The sequence below is a fragment of the Hemiscyllium ocellatum genome, chromosome 45 (assembly GCF_020745735.1).
Source record: "Hemiscyllium ocellatum isolate sHemOce1 chromosome 45, sHemOce1.pat.X.cur, whole genome shotgun sequence".
Lineage (NCBI taxonomy): Eukaryota > Metazoa > Chordata > Chondrichthyes > Orectolobiformes > Hemiscylliidae > Hemiscyllium > Hemiscyllium ocellatum.
This window is the reverse complement of record NC_083445.1, coordinates 31,015,457-31,035,730: the sequence shown is the minus strand read 5'-3', so window position 1 is coordinate 31,035,730 and position 20,274 is coordinate 31,015,457. Positions and strand designations below refer to the sequence as shown.

Here is a 20,274-nt window from a genome sequence, read left to right as displayed (position 1 = left end):
GCAGGTCAGGCAGCATCCAAGGAGCAGGAAATTCGACGTTTCGGGCATAAGCCCTTCATCAGGAATCTCCTTGTGTTAAAGCAGACACACTTTAACCAAGCCCTTTGTTTCATCACTTGAGAAACTTTCCCAAGAGATTCATTACGTCCTGTCACTGCCGCATCTACAACTGGCTCCCCCTCTCAGATATGTAGTTCTGACTCCCACCCCCTTGCTGAATTACATGAGCAAATCTTCCACCCAGAACATCTGTACCCTCCAGTTCAAGAGCAGCCACCCTTCAGGTACAGGTCCCACCTTCCCCAGAAGGCATTAATAAATGTATTGCTGCTAACTAACTAATCAATCAAGCACTTTCCTATCCTTGCAAATCCCTTTTTTTTGATTTCAGATCGTTGTTTTACTTCCACAGTACCTGCCTAGAATTTAAAGAGAAATGAAGGATATATTGGAAAGTCATTTGAATTGGCCAAATGAATAAGAATGGGTTATTGAAGTATAAGGTGTTGTGAACAATAAGTACTAGTGTACCAATACAACAGCCTGGTAATAGTTTGATGAAATATCAATACAAGCTCAAAGCCATAAGCAGTCTGGGTGGGAGGAAAGCTCAAAGTGGACTGCAGTCATGTAACAGACAAACCAACACCAAATAAATGACCCACCGAGGCAGGGGGTCCATTGGGAGGAAAGCCTGCTTCCTACTATTTTACCTCAGACAGGGCTTTCTTATCATGAACCTTGGCCGACCCCAGCAGGCGGAGGACATTTTTTGCTCCTTCCAATACAGCATGTTCCACCCGAAAGTGATGCCGCAACTCTTCAATCCTCAGCTCAAGCTGACTTAGCTCTGCTTTCACTTTAAAACAAAACAAAACAGCCACATCTTAACATAAGCAAGCAGTGTTAAAATCGATTTATCCCATCTTCAAACAGAAACAGTGCTCCCGGTCACGATCATGTGTACAAGTGTGCTCACTGCTACAAGGAGTTGCTGAAATCTGTGAGAGTTGTGTAGTTCCTTGAAGGAGCAGTGAGCAGTGTTGAAGAGTGTGGTGCTGGAAAAGCACAGCAGGTCAGGCAGCATCTGAGGGGCAGGAGAGTCGATGTTTCAGACATAGGCCTTTCATCAGCTCATGGTGTTTTTTCAGCACCACACTCTTCAACACTGCTCCTTCAAGGAAATACACAATTCTCACAGATTTCCATCAGTTCTAACTTACTAACAGTTCAAGCTCTTTTTTTTTACATTGATATAAATAATCCTTTCAAAACCCCAACCAATAAAATACAAATGGGACAAACCAGATGTTAGATATTGGGAGGCAATTGCAGGAAATTTGGATGGAAAAAATGTAATCAGTATGCTTTTTAGGTCCAAGAATACTTTTGATTGACAGAAAACCACTTGACATCAAAGGGGGAAATTAGGAGTGAGAATGAGAGAGAAAGAGAGAGAGACAGACAGACAAAGGTGGGGGGGGAGAGAGAGACAGTCAGACAGAGAGAGGGCGGGAACAAGAGGGCAAGGGCAACAGGATGGGAGCGAGGGGACAAGGGCGAGAGGGTGGGAGCGAGCGGGCGGGGGGGAGAGAGAGAGAGAGAGAGAGAGAGAGAGAGAGAGAGAGAGAGAGAGAGAGAGAGAGAGACGGAGAGATCAAGGTCAATTGCCATTTTCAGAACAAGACTCCTGCCAAGCTCCTCATTCGCTTCTCTTTCCGCTGATGTTGTCAAACCTGCTGAGTATGGAATCTTTTCTGCCCTTGTTATATTTTTGTTTGGGTGTTGGAGCACGAGTTTTAGTTGAGAATATACAGAAAGCAGTTTGCAAGCTCATTTTACACTGGAGGCAATATCTATCTTAACAAAGAAATGGCACAGGGAAAGGAAATATGGTCATCACATATTTCATTGGGTTTACATGACAGGGAAAGCAGCAACCGCCCTGATAACATTTTGCCTGCAATGCTAAAGACCTCCTGCTTCTGGATTTTCCCTACAGTTCCAGTACAGGTACACCACTGTCCATGTGGAAAACAGCCCCAGTAATTCCTGTTCATTTAAGCAACAACAAATCCACTCCAGAGTACTGCCCATCAACAACGCAGCCCTTGCTCAGTAATAACCTGCTCACTGGTGCTCAGGTGGGGGTTCACCTGGATCAGTCAGTTCCTGTCACTACAACCTTGGCCAAACCACGAACAGAAAGAGTCAAACGTAAGAAGCAAGACAAGAGTACTGTCCTTGACATCAAAGCCACATTTAACCAACGGTGCCATTAAACACTTCTAGCAAAATCACAGTTCATGAGCAGCAGGAGAAATCTCTCAGAAGGAACACATATATGTGTGTGTGCGCACGTGCGTGCGCGGGTGTGTGTGTGTGTCTGTGTCTGCGTGTGTCTGCGTCTGTTTGTTGGGAGGCCAATTATCTCCATTGCATCACAGTAGATGGCCTGTAGCAACCACCTTCAGCTGCACTATCATGACGTTCTCTCCATTAAAAGGCTCATGTCGAGGTCTTGCTATATTTGGAAATGAACTGCTTCAGTATCTGAGGAGTTGTGAATGATGTGTTGAGCAATCTTCAGGGAACGTTCCCACTTGTGGCCTTAGGTATGGGAAAGGTCATTTCTGAAGCAGTTGAAGATGTTTGGGATCAGAATAATGCCCTGAAGAATGTCTACAGAAATGCATTGGAATTGAGACAACTGACCTCCAACAACTACCACCATCTTCCTGTGTGTCAGGTATGACTCGAACCAGCGGGGAGTTTGCCCTGATACCCATTGCTTCCAGTTTCATGAGGGCGCCATGATGCCACACTCAGTCGATTGCAGCCTTGATGTTAAGGGCTGTCCCTCTTCCCTCCCCTCTGGGAGTCAGCTCTTTTGTCCATGTTTGACCCAAGGCTGTGATGAGATCAGGAGCTGAGTGACCCTGGGAGTGCCCAAACTGGGCGTCACTGAGCAGGTTATTGCTGAGCAGGTGTACTGTTGCTGTCCCCTTCCGTCACTTTCCTGATGACTGAGAGGAGACTGATTCCATGTGGGCCAGCTTCGATTGGTCCTGCTTTCTGGGGAATTTTGCTGCAGGTAACCAGCTGTCAATCTGAAATCTGTAGCAGGAGCAGCACCGGAACTACACTGAACTCAAAGCTGTCTGTGTTCACTGGACTAAATGCTCAAAATAAAATGAGCATCAGGCAATAAGCTTTTCAAAATTGTGAACGTGAGCATGAATCAGATTCTGATAAAATGCTAAACACACTGACACATTTGGCATTTTCACTGTTTCACAACTACAACATTCCAGATATCTCCAATAGGTTCATCTAAATAACATTAAATGTTATTAAACTTTCATTTCTTTAGTGAGAAGGATGACGGAATTCACTCATGAAGCTTAGAAATGACGGGAACCCCTGAAATAAAAAGAGTGTTGGGGAAACTCAGTAGGTCTGGCAGTATTTGTGGAGAGACAGAGCTAAGGTTTGAATTCCTTTATGACTCTCTTCACAGATGCCAGCAGACCTTGTGTTTTTCCAAGGCTTTGATTTGATTTTCTCCAGCAGCAGCAGGAGTATCTTGCTTTTACTGCTGGAACAAGCCTAGTATCTGGGAGCACGGAGCCTAAACACCACTCACCTTGGCCATCCTCATCTTCTAGGTGCAACTCATCAGCCTGCACGGCCTTGCGGATCTGCATACGGATCACTTCAATTTTGGTTTTACTGTCTTGCAGCATCTGTTGGGCAGTAGACAGCATCTTCCGGTCCTTTGAGATTAAGGAAAGAGCAAAATTAAAATGAAAGGAATTTTCATTTGACAGGGAACAAAATGCTTCAACTCTGCTTTTCCTTGAATGGGTTTTTGACAACAGAGCTCAGGTTGTGCACATCCAGGGTTCAATTAATATATCACAAGAACAGAATTTGTCCCATGGGAGCTCCGGGCCTGAAGTACTGAACCATTCTGGGCTCAGCCAGGTTGCGTGCAGAATGGTGTGTTGGTTCTGCAATCCATGTGCCTTATATTCCATCATCCAAATCAGCTCAGACTGCAGCTGTCCAGAAAGGCAGCTCACCACCACCACCACCACCTTCTCAAGGACAGATAAGGGTAAGCAAAAGCTACTGGCTTTACCAGAAATGCTCACATTGCATTAGTGAGTGAACCACAAAATGGTGCAAGTGAGCAAGGCTCTGCACAAACTGCCTCTTGCAGAGACATTTAAAAAAAAACATAGGCCATTCACCTCTTTTGAGTCTGCCATGCTATTCAATGTGATCACAGCTACCCATCCAACTCAGTACGCAGCTCCCACTTCTCCCCAAACACAACATCCAGCTCCTTCTTGTAGCAGAGAATTCCACAGACTTACCACCCTTTGGGTGAAGGAAGATCTCCTCATCCTAGACCTAAATGGCCTACCCAGTATCCTGACACTGCGACCACTGGGTCTGCCCTCCACACTCATTGAGAACATCCTTTCTGCCTTGATCCTGTTAGAGTTGTATAGGTTTCCTCAGGAATCTTGTACATCACTCACACATGTGCACCAAGTAGCAATGGAGATAAGTGGTATGCTGGTCTTCACTGCAAGAGGGCTTGAGTACATAAACAAGCTGTACTGTTGGTGAGATCACACAGAGGATTTTGTGCAATTTTGGTCTCCTTACCAAAAGAAAAGTGATTATATGGTAGAGAGGGAGGGGAGTAAAGCTTCACCAGACTGATTCCTAGCATGGCAGGATTGTTTTTAAATGACAGATTGGGTTAATTGGGTCTGGAGTTCAAGAGGCTAAAGGTGTCAAGGAGTATGCAGAGAGAGTGGAAGTGTGCCACTGAGATCGATCGCATTGAATATGAAATGGGATCCATGGCCAGATTGCTGACTTCCACTCCTATGTTTCATGTTTCTAAACACAAGCCGAACTGTCGTTTTATTCAAAATAAGCTTTATTGTGTATTGATAAAACATGCTTCTCTTCACCAAGCACGGAACTGAGGCTGCAAGGTCTGAAACCCAGCAGGGGGAACCATGGGATATCACCATCTCACAAAATACCTTCCACCTAAATCCCACCAAACTCAGCTGCATAGTCAGAACTGTGACATGCAGCCCAACATCGACCAACACCATCAGTTCTAGGGACTGAAACATTAAATATTGTGGACTGTTTGGGGTGAATCTGGGTCAGCATGGAGAAAAAAGAAAGTTTGATTGGCACTCGAAACAGAAAGTATGATGATGTTCTTTCTCAAGTTGGCTGCACTGTTGGATGTTTTTGACTCATTCGGAGGACAGACGGTCACTGACTGAGCCAGCATTGTTTGCTTCTTCCCACTTTCCCTTCACAAGGTGGAGCTGAGCTACCTTCTTGAACTGCTGCTGCTCACTTGGTGTCGGTATATGATCAGTGCAGCTAGTGAAGGAATTCCAGGATTCTGGCCCAGTGATAACAAAGGATTTATCTGGATGGTGAATGGCTTGGAAGGGAATTTGCAGGTGGCGACGTTCCTATATATCTGCTGCCCTTGTCCTTCTAGATGGAAGTGGTCATGAGTTGGAGAGTGCCATCTCAGGAATCCTCGTGGATTTCTGCATTTGCAAGTTTTAGAAGGTAGATGGTAGGATAAAAACCGATAGAAGGAAGATGCTGTAAATCAGAAACAGGCAGAAATTGCGGACAGGTTGAGCAGATCTAGCAGCATCTGGGGAGACTAACGAGAGTTAATGTTTTGGGTCAAGTGACTCTTCATCAACTGAGCAAACTGCTTTGTCCTGGGTCCTGAGTGTTGTGGGACCTGCACTCATCCAGGCAAGTGGAGGCTATATCATCACACTCCTGACTTGTGCCTTGTCAATGGTGGACAGGCTTTGGGGAGGCAGGTGCAGGATTCCAAGCCCTTGACCTGCTCTTGCAGCCACATATTTATTCAGGTCATTTTCTGGTCGATAGTAAACCCTAGGACATTGACAGAGGGTGGATTATAATGTGATAACACTGTCATTGAATGTTAAGAGAAAATCTCCATTTGTCAGTGCAGACCTGCAGACTTAGCAGTTCTGCATTTGGACACAGACTGCTTCAGGATCTGAAGAGTTGCAAATGGTGCTGACCATTGTATAACACCGGTGACCAAACCACTTTGGACCTTTGGATAGAGAGGAGGTCATTGGTGAAGCTGCTGAAGAAGTTTGGGGCTTGGGCACTACCTTGAGGAACTCCCCCAGAATTCAAATATTCCCAAAGAGACAACCAAGCAGCACAGCTTTCTGCCAGGTGTGACACTCCCCAGAGGGTTTAACCCCAGATCCCCATTAACTCCAGCTTTGCCAGGACTGCTCAACGCCACACTTGATCAAATATGGTCTTGATGTCACTTCTGCCTCACCTCTGGAATTCAGATATTTTTGTTTGAACGAAGTCTGGAATGAGTTCAGAAGCTGAGCAATCCTGTCAAAACCCAGACTGGGCAGGAGTGAGCAAGTCTTGCTCAGGAAGTGGTGCTTGATAGCACTTTTCCTGATCCCTTTGGTCAAACGGTGATAATTGAGGGTGGATGGAAGGACGGTCTTTGGTGAATATCTGTAATGAACGTTTTAGATGGAGCGGTCATTTTGTGTACACGGCAACTCTTCACATGGTCAGGTAAGGGCCAGTGATGTCATTGCACTGGAATAGGGTGGCTCAGGTTTGACAAGTTCTGAAAAACAAATACTGTCACAATTTTGTCAGGTCCCCTACCCTTTGCAGTATCCAGTAATTCCAGCCATACCTTGGTATAAGTGGAGTGAATCAAGTTGGCTGAAGAGTGGCATCTATGATGCTTGGAACACCATGAGAAGATTGGGATGGATCATCCACGTAACACTTCTGGCTTAACACTATTCTGAATGGTTCACACTTATCTTTTGCTCCTGTATAATTGAGGATTGGGATGTGTGTGCACTGTCCTCCAGTGAGTTAATTGTCCATCACCAATCTCAATTAGAGCAGCACCGAGAACAGATAATTGGTTGTAGAATCACTTTGTCCTAACACTTGTTACTGATGCTGTTTGGTAAGTAGCTTCAGCGGGGAGACACCTCATCTTCAGGTCTGCCTGGTGTGGCTCCCAGCATGTCCTCCTGCACTCTCCAATGAACCCTTGGCCTGATGGTAATGGTTCCGTGGGGGATATGTTGGGCCATGATTTTTTTTAAGAATTAGAAATAGAATCCCTAGTGTGGAAACAGGCCCTTCGGCCCAGCCAGCCTGCACTGACCGTCCAAAGAGTAACCCACCCAGGCCCATTCCCATACTAGTCTACACTTCCCCCTGACTAATTTACCTAACCTACACATCCCTGAACACTTCATCTTGGCCAATTCACCCTAACCTGCACATCTTTGGACTGTAGGAGGAAACCAGAGCACCCGGAGGAAACCCACACAGACATGGGGAGAATGTCTGTGTTGAGTTTGCACAGACAGAGTCGGGAATTGAACCCAGGTCCTGACGCTGTGAGGCAGCAGTGCTAACCACTGAGCCACCGTGCCACCCCATGATGTTGCAGTTTATGTTAGACTACAATTCTGTTGCTGCTGATGTTACACAGCATCTCATAGACATTTTTGAATTGCTAGATCTGTCATAAATATGTCTCATTCAGCACATTTACCCCGTTACACAACATGCTGGAAGGTATCATCAATGTGAAGGTTGGATTTTATCTAAACAAGGACTATGTAATGGACACATGCGGCTGTGGCAGGCAGGTGGGGAAGGAGGTTACAAGGTTCATTGCTGGGGGGTGGTGATGGCGGTGAGTGGTTAGGTGTTTAACAGAGATGTGCAAGACATGTTTTTCACACACGGGGTGGTGAGTGCCTGGAACACACTGCCAGAGGAGGGGGTGGAAGCAGCACAATAGCAGCATTCGGGAATCACCTGGACGATTACATGGATAGGAAGGGAAGAGGGGGATACCGACTCTGTTAGTTTGAGTCTGGAAGGGCAATCAGTGTCAGCGCAGGCTTGGAGGGCTGAATATCCTTGTTCTTTGTTCTTTCTAATCGTCAATGGGGTTTGTGTGGCTGGAGTGCTCAGTGGAAGCTGTGCTTTCTCTTGGCTATGTTCTGGGTCCCCTGCTGTTGTTATAAATATCAATGCAGGGGGCGGGCTCCAGAAGTATGCAAATTATATGAAAATAAGCCCTGCGGTTGATAACACCTAAGAAAGTTGCAGACTACAGGAAACTAACAACGTGTGTATGGTTCAGGTAGGCAGAAAAATGGCTAATGGAATTCAGGTAATACATCTGGGAAAGGCAAAGATGGCAATGGTCCCGTTGTGGAGTCCATTTGCAAGTGGATCTGTACGCAAGTTAATCCACAATGCAGGAAGACATAAAGTAGTTGTTCATAATGTACAAGAAATGTTCATCTGTCAAGTCCTTAAATGCCTGTGTGAGAACACAGTTCTAAGTACAAGAGTTTGCAATTTGGACCTTGTAAATCAGGGACCCCCTACACAGAATAAACAGTAAGATGCCAGAAGTGGAGGGGAACAAAGTCATCTAGTCAGGTCCCTGAAAGTCACAGGACAGCTGGGCAAGGAGGCAGTTGGGGTATTTTCCTTTAATGTCTGACACCTAGAATAAAACAGCATTGAGGTTACACAAGGACAGTTTGAAGTATTACTTTGACCACACTTAAAAATATTGCAGAGTTCTGATCTGCACAAAGTGACTGAAAGAGGCAGCTGCTTCAGCAACTCCTGGGGCCTTTGCTAACAGTGTGGGAGGGTCATCAAGTGAGGTGTTAAACACCTACGGAGGTGTTTAAAGTGCTCTGTTCAGCAAAGCACTTAGAAATTCCTAGTATGACCAAACAGAGTCAACATGGTTTTCTGAAAGGAAATGGTCTTAACAAATCTACTCAGTTTAAAGGGGGAAACAAAACATATGCATTTACAGGCACTTAACAGGACTGCAGCATCATGGACTGGGGTAATATATCAAGGAAAAGGAACTGGAAACAGAGTGTGGAACAGACTGCTCAGCTTTAGGTTGGCAAGATAACAGGTCTCAAAGAGCAGGGTCGGAGGCCTCAGCATTTACTAACTTTTCAGTGGCTGAGGTTTCAAGATCAAGTCTTATTTGTGCATGTTTGCTGATGATAGAAAGTATTCTTGGAGAATCGGAGGTTCCTTACCCTAGAGGGCAGTGGTGCTCAATTCTTTGAGATCACAAGCTCGAGACTGATGTATTTTTTTAAACAAGAAAGTCGAGGGACATGGTGCTTGAGGAGGAAAATGGAGCTAAAGCTGCAGAATCAAAAATCACCACAGTCCTAAGAAATGGCAGAAGTGAACGCAAAGGGGTGAAATAGCCTAACTCAGTCTCTGACATTCTACACGCACTGGAATGACCTGATGGAGGTTTGTAAAATCATGAGGGGCACGGATAGGGTGATTAGCCAAGCCCAGTATAGGAGAGTCTAAAATTGGAGGGCATATGTTTAAGGTGAAACGGGAAGAATTAACAAGGACTTAAAAGAGCAACTTTTTCATGCAGAGGGTGTTGCGTGTATGGAAGTGGTGGAGACTGGTACAACTACAACATTGAAAAGGCATCTGGTTGGGTATATAATAGGGTGGATTTAAGAGTGATATGGGCCAAGTGTTGGCAAATGGGACTGGATTGGTTTAAGCTATCTGCTCGGCGTAGATGAGTTGGCTGAAGAGTCCATTTCCAGGTTGTATAACACTATGGCTCTATAATGAGGAGTGGCCTGTCTCTGGTCTGTGGATCCAATGTATTGTCTGTTTTGAAAACTTAACCTAACAAACCCGAGTCAGCAAACTGATTGATAGGAAACACATGCAACATTTGTGAAGTTAAGGTCCCAACTAAACCAGCTGACCACCTCTTACTGAGCAGTACAGCAAACTCAACACGCTGAATGGACTATTTTTGTTCCTGTTTCTAATTCGCTCCAGGGAGATCTCTTCCAGCATTCCAGAATACCAAAATCATTTTCCTTTCTCGATTCACGCCCCAAAATAAATTGGAGTGATTGTTTCAAGCTTCATGACCGTGATCTGAGTTGTGTGTCATGTATTGTCAAGTGGTGAAGTGCAGCTTTTCGCCCATATCTTCCAACAGTAGCCAATAACATCCTCATTGGGAGGCTTTTTGGTTTTGCCCCTGAACAAAACGTCCTTATTCAATGTTTCAAAGTGTCACCCACCGTTCATGAGCAGCTCAAGCTGAATGTACAGCAGCTGGCAATGTTTCCCTCACCTTCACTGGGGCACCGGAGTACATCTGGATCATATTCTCAGCTCCTTGCTTCACCTTCATCTCGATATTAAGCTGTTTCTCCAAAGCCACAATCCGGTTCTTGTTGGCAGTGGAACGAGCCTCCCTGCTTACAGTACCAGGTGACTGAGGTTCATCTACATGAAAAGGAGAAAACAGGGTAATCAGATCTTTCATGCTTCCTTCATTGACCGGATAGATCACTCAACTGCTACAGAAAACACATACAGAAAAAACTCTCCAACTGACAATCAAAAGCAATGAGCAGCTAGACACTGGAAGTGTCCAAGGCTCTCGGCATCATGACCGAACAGACTTCCACAGCAGCTGACTGTTCAATCCACTGCACCCGAGCTGGGACCTGGAAAGAGCCACCCAGTTAATACCACACTGCCATGGCTTTCCCCAAGTACAGTAAATTCCTCCTTTTTAAATATCAATGCCAATCATTTTGAAAAGGGACAATTTAATCTGCATTCGCCACATTTCAGGAAGTGTGAACAAGATTACAACAACTGTGGAACAATCATTCATCTATTTTCTGTTTTTTTTCTGCCAGTTTCCTGAAATATCTGTCCTGTGTTACTGACCAGGATACCACTGGCTTCACTGACATGGCTGAACAACTCCACTGTTTCTCCCCAGCAACTTTTTTTTTCGCTCCGAGGAGGAAATACCAACTCTCCCCACAGAACTAAATTCCCTCATCTCTAGTTCTAGTTGAACAAATATCCCTTGCATCCTCTCCAAACTAAAATGTCATGACTAAATTGGCCACATGGAGGCTAAACCCAAGATTAATAAAGTTTAATTCCTTGCTTTTATATCCTACCCCTCCCTCCCTTCATAAAGCCCAGGCTCTTCTACATCTTTTTCACAGAATCTATACAGTGTGGAAACAGGCAATTAGACCCAGCAAATCTACACCGATCCTCGGAAGAGTAACCCACCCAGACCCACTCCCCTGCCCTATTATTCCATATTTACCCCTGACTAATGCACCTAACCAACACATCCCTGAACACTACGGGCAATTTAGCATGGCCAGTTCACCTAACTTTCACATCTTTAGACTGTGGGAGGAAACCAGAGCACCCGGAGGAAACCCACGCAGACACGGGGAGAACGTGCAAACTCCACACAGACAGTCGCCCGAGGCTGGAATCAAACCCAAGTCCCTGGCGCTGTGAGGCAGCAGTGCTAACCACTGTGCCACCGTGCTGCTCTGCAATGTCTTTTATAACAACCTAATCAACTTTTCCTGCTACCTTCTAACATTTGTGTCCATAGATTGCCAATGTTTGGAGAGTTTCTAATTTTATTACTGCTTATCTCTGATTTCATTGCCGGTACGTTCTGCTCTCCTCTCGCTGTGCCACATCCTCCCCCAACTGTGTTAGCTAACCTCTCAACAAGAACTCAAATCCAGTTTGCAGACACAATTTGCCTGGGATAAATCTCATATCACCCCCCACCCCCCCCCCAAACCCATCTACAAGGTCTCCCCACCACGGACTTTCGAGTTTTGCCAACACGATTCCAGTTCAGTGTCCTCAGTCAGCCTTCCGAAATATGTCCCAGGAGAGAGTCTTGCTCTGCTGCTCACTCCACAGGATCTGCAAGTCTTGCCCATTTTAAGTGTATATCTTATTTCCCTGCAACATCTTCCAGCACCTTTTTTAGACAATAAAATGTTGTTCATTCCAAATCAATGCATTAAAACAAACTCCCACTGTCCCCGTGCTAACTTCCTTTGTTGAGTATTTTGCATATTCAGTCTCCTGCCTGTGGAACTGGCATTTTCAATAAACTCTGATCATCTTTTACCGTCTCATTACTTCACCTTCAGATGTCTTTCTTTTCTGCCCCATAGCCATTTAATTTCTCCCCCTCCCCCGCCACCGCCCCCCTCACATTGATCTATTTGCTACTTTAGCAGTGATCTCTTTTGGTTACACCTGATGCCACTTCCAAACCTCTGAAATTAATCCAGCTGAATGTCCACAAACAGCTGACCATTGCCACGGCAACATTCGCCTAATATGATCAGGATGTGGAGGTGCTGGTGTTGGACTGGGGCGGGCAACATCAAAAATCACAAGACACAGCGTTCTAGTCCAACACCTTTATTTGAAACCACAAGCTTTCGGAGCTCCCATTTCTTCCTCAGACTGTTTGTGACAGAGAATAGTTCGCACACAGAATTTATAAGGAAAAGATCAAAGGGCTATACAACTGATGTGAAGATCGTGAACAAACACTAGCTGCCTGGGGAAGGAGTGAGGCTCCGAAAGCTTGTGGTTTCAAATAAACTGGACAATATGTTGTGGTTCTGTTCGCCGAGCTGGGAGTTTTTATTGCACAAGTTTCATCCCCTGTCTAGGTGACATCCTCAGTGCTTGGGAGCCTCCTGTGAAGCGCTTCTGTGCTGATTCCTCCGGTATTTATAGTGGTGTGTCTCTGGCGCTTCCGGTTGTCAGTTGCTGCCCGCTGCACTGGACAGTATATAGGGTCTGTTGTGGTTCTGTTCGCCGAGCTGGAAGTTTTTGCTGCAAACGTTTCGTTCCCTGGCTAGGGAACATCATCAGTGCTATTGGAGCCAGGGAACGAAACGTTTGCAGCAAAAACTTCCAGCTCGGCGAACAGAACCACAACAACGGACACCCGAGCTACAAATCTTCAACCAGACTTTAAGTATATAGGGTCTAGGTCGATATGTTTGTTGATAGAATGAGTGCCATGATGTATCAACAAACACATCGACCTGGACCCAATATATCGGCCACTGCAGCTGACAGCTGGAACTGACAACCGGAAGCGGCAGAGACAAACCACTATAAATGCCGGAGGAAAGATCACAGAAGCGCTTCACAGGAGGCTCCCAAACACTGAGGATGTCACCTAGACAGGGGACAAAACGTCTGCAACAAAAACTCCCAGCTCGGCGAACAGAACCACAACAACGAGCACCCGAGCTACAAATCTTCTCCCAAACTTTGAAAGCTGGACTATAACCCAGTGGTGTGTGATTTTTGACTAATAGGATCAAGATTATTATTCCCTGAAACGTTGGCCCATTGACTTCCATCAACTGCCAAGTGCATTTTACAGATGAGCCTACACATGACGTACAACGGGCGATGTCACAGCACCATGTGACTCCATGCCCAAAAATGGATTCCATCCATCCATCTGTATTTCTGTCACTGTGCAACTGCAAGTGAGCAGGGTGGAAATATGGCCACAACATCGGTGATAGAGTGAGGGAACCTGCTGTGCAGTCTGTTTGAAGAGTACTCTGATTATACTGTCAGCCACATGAACTGTACCACGGAGCAAGGTGCCATGTGAATGCACCTCCAGTGAGGGATTGGCAGCAATTGTCACAAGTGACAGCACCACCCGTTTGAACAACTTTGGAACAACCCTCTCCAACCGCTTACAGAGGTGTTTAATTGTATGCAGCCCTCAGGCCAACTCTATCTGGACAGCGATAAGAATAAACACCCTGCATCCAACGAGCAAACTCCCATTAAAACGCAGCAGGGAGTACAGTGGATACAAACACACAGCGTCCTGTTGGAATAAAAGGTACAGCTACTTTGTAATAGAACAAAAAAAGCATTATTACATTTGAACTGGGAACTAAAAGGTCATTTTGGGATGAGGCCAAGCAATTTCATTTGGTCATGGGGTAAAGGTGTTGCTGGCCAGTATTTACTGCCTATTCCTAATTGTCTGGAAGGGGGCAATTTAGGATGGGCATAAATAATAATCTCAATTTACTGACTTCACATCCAGTTGCTGTCCCTCCAGGAATCAGGGAGGAGGGAACTGCGAGCCCTTGTTTTTCAGACATTTTAAAAAGGGGAGGAAGTGAAAGGTGAAAGTGTCCTCCAGCTGTCAGTGTTGGTATCACAATCTGTTGACCAATAGAAACACTTGCACCATAGGAAGAGAAGTTACGTAACTGGTGCACACTAAAGCACACTTAGACGGTTGGTTCCAAAATGCTTCAAAAGGTCTCCATTTATTTTCATTTGGTGGCAGGAGATTCCCAATCCAAGGCAACCACAACAGAAGCCCAGTACCCCTCTGTGCGTCCCTACCACACTCAATTCCATGGTATGGACTCCACAAACATCCATCAACACATGGTCAAATAAAAACAAAAGTTTTGACACATTCAAGGAACGTCCCCTCAAATACCATGTTTCTGGCAGTGGAAAGAAGGCAATCCTCCAAGTTCACTGTCAGTTTTCCGTTTCCCACCTTGAGTGGCGCTTTTTTCCCGCTGGGTTGTGAACTAAACAGAAAGAATGGCACAAGTGTTCCACCGACGGGTTCGACTATTCAGAGGGATCTTTCATCAATTACATCTGGATCAATGATATTAATAGGCGCCAGTTTCTAATTTATTTAATAACTACATCGTACTCCAAAACTTGAATATACACCCCTCCCTAATCTTTAACCTTATCCAGCCCCACGTTCCACCTGTCTACAGCCTCCTCTAGCCTTGACACACCTCCCTATCTCTGTAATCCACTCCAGTTCCTAAACATCTTACATAACACTGTAGCTCCCTCAAGCCCCAGCACCCCTCCTGCATCCATTACAGACACCTTTGCTTCACCCGAGCTCCTAAAAAGGACCTTAAGCATGCTCAGTACCAATCTGAGCCCATGCAAAGCACCTTTCAACTGGACAGACCATAAGGCATAGGAGTGAAAGTAAGGCCATTCAGCCCATCGAGTCCACTCCACCATTCAAACATGGCTGATGGGCATTTCAACTCCACTTACCTGCATTCTCCCCGTAGCCCTTAAGTCCTTGTGACATCAAGAATTTATCAATCTTTGCCTTGAAGACATTTAGCGTCCCAGCCTCCACTGCACTCTGTGGCAATGAATTCCACAGGCCCACCACTCTCTGGCTGAAGAAATGTCTCCGCATTTCTGTTCTGAATTGACCCCCTCTAATTCTAAGGCTGTGTCCATGGGTCCTAGTCTCCTCGCCTAACGGAAACAATTTCCTAGCGTCCACCCTTTCCAAGCCCTGTATTATCTTGTAAGTTTCTATTAAATCTCCCCTTAATCTTCTAAACTCCAATGAATACAATCCCAGGATCCTCAGCCATTCCTCGTACGTTAGACCTACCATTCCAGGGATCATCTGTGTGAATCTCCACTGGACACGTTCCAGTGCCAGTATGTCCTTCCTGAGGTGTGGGGACCAAAACTGGACACAGTACTCCAAATGGGGCCTAACCAGAGCTTTATAAAGTCTCAGTAGCACAACGGTGCTTTTATATTCCAACCCTCTGAGATAAGCGATAACATTGCATTCGCTTTCTTAATCACGGACTCAACCTGCATGTTTACCTTTAGAGAATCCTCAACTAGCACTCCCAGATCCCTTTGTATTTTGGCTTTACGAATTTTCTCACCGTTTAGAAAGTAGTCTATGCTTTTATTCTTTTTTTCAAAGTGCAAGACCTCGCATTTGCTCACGTTGAATTCCATCAGCCATTTCCTGGACCACTCTCCCAAACTGTCTAGATCCTTCTGCAGCCTCCCCACTTCCTCAGTACTACCTCTACTCCAGATATTTCTGGAGGCGAATCATAAAAGTATTTAGAGAGGAGAGAGATAAGTTTTTGAAAGATTGAAGAGTTTAGGGCTATGATAAGCTGACAGTAGAGAGGGGCTGAGGCATGTGACAGATCAGTCATAATCGTGTCTAATATCAGGATACGGTTGAGGGCCAAATTAACCACTCTTAGTCCGATTTCTTATCTTCCTTCTGAATGACAATATGTGACACATGGTATTCCACAGTGGCCTCTTCTTTCACAACTTATATAAATAAGATAAAGGAATATACGATTGCTAAATTTACCAATGACACAAAGATAGGTCCAAAAATAAACTGTGAAGAGGAGACCACAAATTGGTTAAATACGCAAGCAAAAAATCAGGCAAAGGCAGTTCAGTATGGGAGGATGTTAAATTGTCCATTTTGGCTGTAAGAACGAAGAGGAAGTGGACCGTCTAAATGGTGAGAGATTGCAGAGAGCGGAGATGGAGAGGGATCTTGGTGTCCTGCTACATGGTTCACAAAACATTAATCTGTAGGTACAGGAAGTAATTAGGAAAGCCAATAGAAAGTTTTGCGTCTATTCCAAGGGAAACTAATTAGAAAAGTAAGGAAGTTATACTTCAGTTACACAGGGCACTGGTAATACTGTGCACAGTACTGGTTACCTCAAAGGGAGGATAAAAAAGGATTGGAAGACGTTCAGCAAAGGTTTGAGAGACTAAACCCTGGAATGGGAGGGCTGTATTATGAGGAATGGTTTGACAGGCCAATCTTTTATAGGCTAGAGCTTTGATGAATAAGAGGCAACTTGATATAAACATAACAGCTTGAGGGGGTCTTGGCAGGGTCTATAAGGGATGTTTTAACTGAGAGTCGTAGAGTCACGGGAATGGTACAGCACAGCAACAAAGCCTTCAGTTCAACTCATCCATGCCAACCTTCGATATGCTAAACTAATTTAGCCCCATTTGCCAGCACCTGGCCCATATCCCTCTAAAACCCTTCATGTACCCATTCAGATGCCTTTTAAATGTTGTAATAGTACCAGCCTCCACCATTTCCTCTGGCAGCTCATTCCATACACGTACCAACCTCTGCATGAAAAAGTCCCTTTTAAATCTTTCCCCCTCTCACCCTAAACCTATGCCTTCTAGTTCTGACTCCCCCCATCTAGGGAAAAGACTTTGCCTGTTTACCCTATCTATACCCCTCACAGTTTTATAAACCTCGATAATGTCACTTGTGGGAGAATTTAGTTTTAAACAGTGATCTGTAGTCTCAGGGTTCACCTATGGAAGGCAGAGATGGGGTGAATTTGTTTCTCACAAAGTCAAGAGTCTTTTGGACTCTCTTTACAGAGTCGGAGTGAGACAGCAGGGAAACAGACTCTTGGGTTCTCGAAAGCCAGCAGGAGTATAGTCTGAATCATTTTAAAGCAAGGCTTAGGCAAGGGGATGGGGCGGTGGGGGGGTGAAAGAGCATAGGCACTACAATGTGAAGTAATTACATTAGCCATGATTTTACTGAATGGCACAGCAGGTTGGAGGAGTCAAATGAACTTCTTCTGTTCCTTAATCCATGGGCGGCACGGTGGCACAGTGGTTAGCACTGCTCCCAGGTTCGAATCCAGCCTCGGGCGACTGGCTGTGTGGAGTTTGCACATTCTCCCGTGTCTGCGTGGGTTTCCTCTGGGTGCTCCGGTTTCCTCCCACAGTCCAAAAATGTGCAGGTCAGGTGAATTGGCCATGCTCAATTGCCCGTAGTGTTAGGTGAAGGGGTAAATGTCGGGGGAATGGGTCTGGGTGGGTTGCGCTTCAGCAGGTCGGTGTGAACTTGTTGGGCCAAAGGGCCTGTTTCCACACTAAGTAATCTAAAACGATTTGTAGGGATATCTCTCTTATTTGACAAACCTCACCTTCCTTGGTCAATTTTGAATCCACTCTACCGTGGTACCTTCAATCCCATGACTTTCAATTCTGCTAACAAGGTTATTATACTGTATTTTATCAAATTACTTTTGAAAGTCCACATGCACACCATCAATTTGACACTCTTTATTCTCCCCATTACTTCAGTATGGAATTCAAATCAAGTCAAACACACAATTTGTCCACATAAACCCACATCAGCTGTCATTTATTAACCTCTTCTTATCAAGTGGCAATTTCCCAGATTTTGTCACAATGCTTTTCCATCATGAACGTGAAGCATTCCTGATTCACACCTCACCTTTTCCAAGTGTTTTGTCATTCCAAGTACCCTCTCCATCGCAAAGATAACATTAAAGTTGCACGCCCTATTTTCCAGAAGCTTTTCACTAACGGGGAACTCAGTTATTCATTTGATATCATCTTTGTACTCAAGCATTTCCAATTCACAGCAATGGGGTTGGGTAGAAGCACACAGAGTTATATGACCCAAGAATACTGCAAACATATTGACATTTCCATTCCTTAGACACAGATTATTTCTGATGTATTCCTATTGTATGCAGTTATTTCTGATAGAAGAGATGTGCTGTCCCAACCACTTGTTATCGGGGTGAATTATAAGAATTGAAAATGCGTTGCTGGGAAAGTGCAGGTCAGGCAGCAGCCAAGGAGCAGGAGAATCGACGTTTCGGGCATGAGCCCTTCTCCAGGAATGAGGAAAGTGTGTCCAGCAGGCTAAGATAAAAGGTAGGGAGGGGGGACTTGGGGAGGGGCGTTGGAGATGCAATAGGTGGAAGGAGGTCAAGGTGAGGGTGATAGGCCGGAGTGGGGTGGGGGCGGAGAGGTCAGGAAGAAGATTGCAGGTGAGGAAGGCGGTGCTGAGTTCGAGGGTTGGGACTGAGACAAGGTGGGGGAGGGGAAATGAGGAAACTGGAGAAACCGAGTTCATCCCGTGTGTATGGAGGGTTCCTTATCTTCGAGGAGAAAGTGAGGACTGTCTTTGAGGAGAAAGTGAGGACCCGGACCAACCAACCCAACCACCCCATGGCTCAACACTTCAACTCCTCCTCCCACTCCACCAAGGACATGCAGGTCCTTGGACTCCTCCATCGCCAGACCATAGCAACACAACGGCTGGAGGAAGAGCGTCTCATCTTCCGCCTAGGAACCCTCCAACCACAAGGGATGAACTCAGATTTCTCCAGTTTCCTCATTTCCCCTCCCCCCACCTTGTCTCAGTCGGTTCCCTCAACTCAGCACCGCCCTCCTAACCTGCAATCTCCTTACTGACCTCTCCGACCCCACCCCACTCCGGCCTGTCACCTTGACCTCCTTCTACCTATCGCATCTCTAACGCCCCTCCCCCAAGTCCCTCCTCCCTACCTTTTATCTTAGCCTGCTGGACACACTTTCCTCATTCCTGAAGAAGGGCTTATGCCCGAAACGCCGACTCTCCTGCTCCTTGGATGCTGCCTGACCTGCTGCGCTTTTCTAGCAACACATTTTCAGCTCTGAATCTCCAGCATCTGCAGTCCTCACTTTCTCCTGAATTATAAGAATATCAAATCTCGAAGGAGAACGACAAATTATGCTGCGTACATATTTAATTGAAATACATATTCCAGAAATTACCTTGCAGTTCCTCCGGATCCTTCACTACAATGTGAGCATTTAGGTCTTGCAGCTGTTCATGTAAGACCTCCAGTTTTCGATTGGAGTTTTTCAGGACATGTTCCACGTTGGACAAGTTCTTTTTGTCGGTGGTGGCTTTACGCAGGTTTTCTGCACCTTCTTTTATCTTCAACTCTTTTCTGATCTCACGTTTTATCTGCTCTTTGGCTTCATCCAATTTCTGTTGGAATGAGGTATCTGAGAAATCCGAGCTCTGGTCCAATCGCAGTTGCTCGAAAATAGGGACAGTTCCAGGGTCGCTCTGCAGGGAAACCAAAGCAATTATTTGGTATCAAAATCAATACTTCACACTGTACTGCAGCCCTGATCACAGTAACATGGCTCAAAGCTGAGCAAGAAGCCAGAGAGGATTGGATAAGTACACATTGCGATGCGGATTTCATCAGAAAGTTAAAACAAGGGGTTCCCAAATCGTGGATCATGACCTCCACCGGAATTCTGAGATGATAATTTGAGGTCACAAGTTCTGAGGCAGCAGCAATGGGGACAGTCAGGCAGAGACTCTGGTGGGACGGTACAAGGATCAGTCATGACATTGACAAGCACCCTCCTGGTTTGCCAGAATTTTCAAAACCCTTTGAACAGCGTGATGGATGGGGTGAACCATGTCAGAAGTCACATGACGCTCAGTTCTAGGCCAACAGCTCTACTTGAACTCTCACAAGCATTTGGAACACAGTCCCTTTGACTGACTCAGGGGCAGTGCTCCGAGAGCTTGTGGTTTCAAAGAAACCTGTT

At 45.5% G+C, this 20,274-nt stretch overlaps 1 protein-coding gene across 2 annotated transcripts in view; it reads right to left on the bottom strand.

Moving 5' to 3' along the window:
- Positions 1-20,274, bottom strand: part of pkn1a (protein kinase N1a) — a 207,371-nt gene that overhangs the window by 130,757 nt on the left and 56,340 nt on the right. For both annotated transcript variants that reach the window (XM_060855310.1, XM_060855311.1), the window contains exons 2-5: positions 19,477-19,777; positions 10,295-10,449; positions 3,647-3,776; positions 714-859 (exon numbers count right to left, since the gene is read on the bottom strand). In XM_060855310.1, the coding sequence (XP_060711293.1) occupies positions 714-859; positions 3,647-3,776; positions 10,295-10,449; positions 19,477-19,777 (732 nt within the window). The remainder of the gene's footprint in view (positions 1-713; positions 860-3,646; positions 3,777-10,294; positions 10,450-19,476; positions 19,778-20,274) is intronic.